The sequence below is a fragment of the Drosophila biarmipes genome, chromosome 2R, assembly GCF_025231255.1.
Source record: "Drosophila biarmipes strain raj3 chromosome 2R, RU_DBia_V1.1, whole genome shotgun sequence".
Classification (NCBI taxonomy): domain Eukaryota; kingdom Metazoa; phylum Arthropoda; class Insecta; order Diptera; family Drosophilidae; genus Drosophila; species Drosophila biarmipes.
This window is the reverse complement of record NC_066615.1, coordinates 14388208-14394246: the sequence shown is the minus strand read 5'-3', so window position 1 is coordinate 14394246 and position 6039 is coordinate 14388208. Positions and strand designations below refer to the sequence as shown.

Here is a 6039-nt window from a genome sequence, read left to right as displayed (position 1 = left end):
CAAGTGAAACTTGGCTTTCCGATTCGCATGCCACTGACGTGCGCCGTGGAAACAGGACCAGAAACAGAGCCAGAGCCAGAAGCAGGAGCAGAACCAGAAACAGCCGAGCCGAGCCTGCGAGATTCGCTGAAAATCGATAAGGACAGGCAAAGTCGCCTGCCAAAATCCTGGAGAGGGCGAGGGGCCCTGTGATGGCAAAGGCGAACGGCACAAAAGCACATTCTTCTGCGGCCAAAGTGAAACCGAGAGCATGTGGGTGGCACGGCAGTGAAAGTGCACATGTCCTGAGTGTCTCGTGTCCTGCGGCACAGTGGAGGTCCTTAAAGTGTAACAGCTTTCGTCTTTCACTCAAAATTCCTTGAATATTCCCTGACATGCCGTAAATAAATTGAATACTTAAGATTCTGTAGTATAATATATCTCTTTAAATCTTAAATATCCCCCGAAATGCATAAAATAAATTAAAGAAGAATGATTTTGCAGGATAATATACAAAAGTATCGGCTATTTTAATTCATTTTTATGGGTAGCTGCTTAGTTAGGTTTTTTATTTTACCCAAGAACTTGTAAAAAAAGCTTCTAAATGTATGGACTTAAAAATTTAGAGATACAAACTACACATCATTACTATTTTACTATTCTGAATATATTTAATTTAAAACACATAAAATAAACAAATCAGATATCACTTTGATAATTACCAATGTTTTCTTTAATCAGTCTTAATAGTTTATATCTTTAAAGGTTTTAGAACAAAAATCAACTTAAGTACATCCTAGTTCTCACAATCGAATATTAAATAATTATTATAATCTACAAACTTTATATACTACATCAACAAACTAACAAAGTATGAAGTGGAAATGTTATAGTTAATTGTGGTTAATGAAATGCAACAGACGAGGAAATCAAACAATAAAGCATACTTTTAGGGATCTGCCGACACTGTAGCCATACCAACTCAGCGACCGGCACTGTAATCCTCGCGTGCCTTTTCGGGTAAGAGCGCCAGTGCGCATTTGCCAGGCTCTCGGGCGAGTCCTTTCATCCGCTCTCGGTTCTTTCAGCCGCTCCCGCTGCAAAGACAGAAGCCAAAGCCGAAACCGAAGCCAAATTGAGAATGAATCGCCGCGCCGAGAAGCTCCTCGGATAACAGCCTTTGTGTTTTCGCCCTGAATGAAAGTCCGCCCGCCTGGGCCATCAGCCATCAGCTGGCCCGTTTGGATGGCTGTGGGCTCCAACGCTTTCTGAATTGCGCTGCCCACGCGAGGCGGCATCCAAGTAAACAAATACATGTGCGCACTGCTGTGATAATAGGGCGTCGCGAACATGTTCAGCTGTAAGGTCAGAGCACAGCGTGTCCTTACAGTGAGCCATGGCCACAGCGACACAGGCACACATGCACACGCCCCACAATGGGATCAAGTATCAAGGTCGATCCGATCTCTTTTAAAGGTTCACTTTATCACATCAGTTCGAACTTAAAGCGATGGGAACTAGACGAACAACATTGGCATCTTATAAATTATCATCATCACAATTGTTGCAAGAACATTAAACAAAACGATGTGAAATGTATACAATTTTAAGTTCAATTATGGACAACTTTCAAAGTGTACAGTCATTATCAAAATCTTGAGCATGAAAGAGTATAAGAGTAAGTATGGTGGCAATCTTATAAAATTACTATTATTAATAGTAATTTAAACGAATAGTGTCCCATAATTTTGAACTGTACATATATATAATCTCTTAAAACCTTACTACAAACGGGCAACAAACCTTACTACAAACGGGCAACAAACAACACGAGTATTATATACAAAAGGCTGTGAGGTAGGCTGTTGGAATTTCCGGAAACTCCACCCCTAACCTGAAAGTTTCCGAAGAAAAATGTCCTGGGACGCTTGAGAGAAGGCAGCTGCTGACACTGGCCGGAGAACCACTTGCGGATGTTGCCGTCGCTATCCCGGGATACTATGCATATCTCTGCGGCACGCAGTTTTTCTTCTCCCAGCTCTTCGAGTTTCTCCACTGAAATCTGGGCAGTTCGATTGTTATATGCGTAGTCCGACTGATAAAGCACCTCGTTGCTGCTGCTGCGTACGTAAACTTGGAAGTCTGCGACGTCTGAAGTGCCGGAAACATACCAGCTTAGGGTCAGCAAGCCAGTTTTCGTACTGTGTGAAGGAGAAAACAGTGTTAACAATAATTAAGTATTTAGATAAATAGCTTATATGTTTAATTTTTGCTTACGTTTTCACTTCTCGAAAACGGACATCGGTGAGCTGTTCGTAGTCAAAGCCCTTATACATCTCCCGCTCGTCCTCGGCGCAATGCAGGTACTCATCTTCCAAAGAAACAAGCTGTTTGTCCTTGATCAAAGCCGGTGTGTTGCAGTAGACGCTCTGCAAATCCTCGCTGGGCACCGTTTGCTGCAGCATAAAGTACTTCAGAGGACGCGCATTACAGCCGCAGTGCAGGGGATTCGCAGCGAGGAGCACTTGGCTACCATTTCGCATGCTGCCCACTATGGAGGCGGGAATATCCTCCAAACTATTGTTGGTAAGATCAACATACTTCAGAGAGTTCACCTTCACCAGGTTGGCGAAGGGCAGGTGGTAAATTTGGTTGTGGGATAGAATTAGGCTGCTCAGATTTTGTGGCAGGTCGAAGATATGCTCCTCAGATGCCAGATTTGCCAGCTCATTGTAGGACATGTCCAGGCTTTGCAGGGAAGTGAAATTGGAGATTACTCCTCTCCTCAGATCGTTGATCTGGTTGTGGGACACATCCAATTTGAACAGCTTTTTGGTTCCAAAGGTTATGTCATAGGTTAGTACGGGCATTCGGTTGTAGCTCAGGTTCAGATTTCTCAGATTGTACGGAATGTACTGATGCGAGGGAAAAGTCTTCTTGGTCACAAAACTTATGCGATTGTGGCTCAAATCCAAAGTTTCCAGACTGAGTAAATCATCCAAGACCCCATTGGTTTTGTTGTCCAGTTTAGTGAGGAAGTTAAATGACAGATCCAGATTTCGCAGCGAGGGTAGGCCAATAAAAATGTCATTTTGCAGCTGCTGTATGCCATTGGATGATAGATTTAGAGTGAGCAACTGCAGCAGGCCCTCAAATGCTCGTTTGCTGTAAGTTAATATAAGGATAATAGTCTTAGGATGTGGTAAACACATTTTTGAGTAATAACATACCTTATGTCCGTAACTTGGTTGCCATACAGATTCAACTCAAAGAGTACTGGCAGCTTGCCAAAGGCACTGCGCTCAAGAGTGGTTATATTGTTGTTCTAAATGGAAATGAGATTGTATTTAAAACTTTAAGTTTCATTGCAATAACCCACCTCCAAATATAAATACTGCAGTGTTGACATGACAGCTACTGCCTCTCGTGGTGGCTGGCTGATGCCATTGTTCTGCAGATTCAAACGTTGCACGACCAACAGACCCGTAAAACTTTGTCCATTCAGGCTATCACCCAGCTGATTATGGCTAAGATCCAGGTAAATGAGTGAATTCATCACCGGCCAGGTGCCCTCAGGTATATCATTCAGCTGGTTATGGCTGAAATGCAGTTCATTCAGCGAAATGGGCAGCTGGAAGAGTTTGTCCAACTGATTGTTATTCAAGTACAGCTGTCGCAAACTTGTCAACTTGGCCAGTGATCCTCGCACTACGGAAACCAAATGATTGTGGCTAAGATCCATCTCCAAAAGGGTTGGCAAGGTGCCAAAAGTGGAGGACTTGATCTCCCGCATGCTATTGTAGCTCAGATCTATGGATCGCAGCGAGAACAGGGTTTGAAAAACTCCATTAAATATGCTGGATATGTTGTTGTGAGATACGTCAATTGTGTGCAGTTCGTAGAGCTTCGGGAAACAGTTCTTCGGTATCTCGGTTATGCTGTTGTGCGAGGCATTCAATACTTTCAAGCCCGTCATATTTTGAATGGGAATCTGCAAAAAAATTAAATTATTAGTTTTCTATTCGAAATTAAAAACCCATTATGTTACCTGCGCTAAGTTGGTCAGGTTATTGTAGCTTAGCTGAAAGTAGGTGGCAAAGGTAGTCTCGTCGAAGCTTCGACGCGAAAAGTTGGTCAAGAGGTTGTGGGACAGGTCAAGAACCGTGATGTTTACACAGTTTTCAAAGGCAGCTGTTTCTATAAGTTCCAAAGCATTGTGCGAGACGTTTATCACAGCCTGGTAAATGTCCTTGAACGAGTTCTTTTCAATCTTCGTTATTTTGTTCTCCGCCAAATCAAGCAACTGAAATTAAAAGGATCCATGAGTCGAAGTACAAAAATATTATTGCTTTTAAAAACACACCTCCACATAGTTCATCTGGGTAAACATCTGGAACTCGACCTTCTTCAGTTGGTTACGCGCTAAGTCAATAGTTCCAATGCGGGCAATTGAACCAAAAGTGCCACGTCCAATGTCCGTAAGCACATTGTCACTTAGGAAAAGTCGTCGCAGGAAACGCATTCCTCTGAAGCTATTTGCATCCAGTCGTGAAATATTGTTGTGGGACAAATGAAGCACTTTGAGCACAGAGTTTCTGGCAAAGGTTCCTCGGCTAAGTTCGTTTAAGGCATTATGGGAAACATTGCACCACCCCATCTTTGTTAGATCAGCTATGTGCTGTGCCTCCAGTTTTTTGATCTGGTTGTGACTGATGTCCAGGACCTCTAGCTCCCTGAGGTTCTTGAACTGATTTCGTTTCAGGTTCTCCAACTGGTTGCCGTGCAGGTCCAGGGTTTTGAGCTTTCGCAAAGGCTGGAAGGTCTCAATGGGCAGATCACTCAGGTTTCCATTGGTCACCCTGATGATCCCTAGGCTATTGGCGATCTCCTGGCCAGCAAAAAGATCCTTGGGCAGTGTTTCAAAGGCATGACCATCGATAACCAGTTCCTTGGCTTTTCCAAGAATCTGTAAAGGTATTTAATGTTAATAATAAATGGTTTTGGTTAATTAATAGTGTTCCTACGCCAAATCCCAGTGGTCCTATGTGGCTTAGATTTGTGCGCAGTAGGTGCAGTTGCTCCAAAGTGTTATTTACTCCATAGAAAACATAATCCTCAATGGTTGCCAGGGGTGTTTCCTCAATGATCAGCAAACGCGCCTTGATATGAGCAAACAGAGGACCATAAAGACGTACTAAATGGGGGATTAGGTTGTAAAATTTTACAAATTTAAGGTATGTTTTAAAGTCCTACCAAAATGTCCCTTGTAGATGGTCAACTCCTCGATGGGCATTTCAAAGGAGGCCAAATTCTGTAGTGCTACGGACAAAGTGGCCAAATTGGTATTTTCACAGCGTATATACAGGCCATTATCGCTGCCCTTTACACATTCACAGGGGTACAACACATTGGCTCTGTTTTAAGAAATATTATTAATGGATAACATATATGTTTATAGAATTCAACTTACTTTTTGGGGCACTTGAACTCGGGTTCGCCGTACACATATTCGGAGCTGGCCAGGGCTATAAAATGCAGCAGAACGAGACTGCGCAGGCGTAGCTGAATCATGTTTCCAGCGATTTCGTCAGCGTTTTAACTTTAAATTAGTTTAGCCCATGGCCCAAGACCAAGTTTGCTGCTCAAGTCTTTTGTGTGGGTGCGGAATTCCGGCAAGTTGTAGTTCTTTGTTTTAAGATTTTCCACTTCAATGAGTTGGGTTTTCCTGTTTGAGGAGTACAAATTACCTGTCTTATCAACGAACAAAGGTAAATGTATGCATGGTTTTCTCACCACTTTTACTTTTAGCTCTGCTGGCGCAACAGGTTTTTGTTTTGATAGACCACTCTTCAGGGCTCTCTGAAACACACTCTTTGGAGCTGTAAAAACATTCTATTGAATGATTTTCAACTATTTTATGTGCCCCTGAAAAGTAGCGCCCTTTGAATCACTTGGATTTCCCCTTGTATTCCGCAGAATTAACATAATATTATTTATTTATTTTATCATCTGCGCGCAAAGTCATCGATAACTTTCCAGCGAGTTGGCAGCCCTGCCCAA

At 42.8% G+C, this 6039-nt stretch overlaps 1 protein-coding gene across 1 annotated transcript; it reads right to left on the bottom strand.

The window, feature by feature from the left end:
* Nucleotides 1-1428: 1428 nt before the first annotated feature.
* Nucleotides 1429-6012, bottom strand: LOC108036559 (chaoptin). Its single transcript, XM_017112798.2, has 10 exons — nt 5773-6012; nt 5450-5704; nt 5233-5393; nt 5004-5173; nt 4343-4945; nt 4028-4282; nt 3359-3970; nt 3210-3304; nt 2257-3144; nt 1429-2180 (listed from the first exon to the last, which is right to left on the bottom strand). Exons 2-10 carry the CDS (start codon nt 5548-5550, stop codon nt 1787-1789), a joined length of 3279 nt encoding a protein of 1092 aa, XP_016968287.1. The 5' UTR covers nt 5551-5704; nt 5773-6012; the 3' UTR covers nt 1429-1786.
* Between the last annotated feature and the right edge of the window lie 27 nt (nt 6013-6039).

What these genes read in the sequence shown, in the direction of transcription:
- LOC108036559 (XM_017112798.2), bottom strand. Translation starts at nt 5,550, where the DNA reads ATGATTCAGCTACGCCTGCGCAGTCTCGTTCTGCTGCATTTTATAGCC. An exon ending in TGCAGTATTTATATTTGGAG is followed by an intron (nt 3,305 to 3,358) that starts GTGGGTTATTGC and finishes ATTTCCATTTAG; the next exon opens with AACAACAATATAACCACTCT. An exon ending in AACCAAGTTACGGACATAAG is followed by an intron (nt 3,145 to 3,209) that starts GTATGTTATTAC and finishes ATTAACTTACAG; the next exon opens with CAAACGAGCATTTGAGGGCC.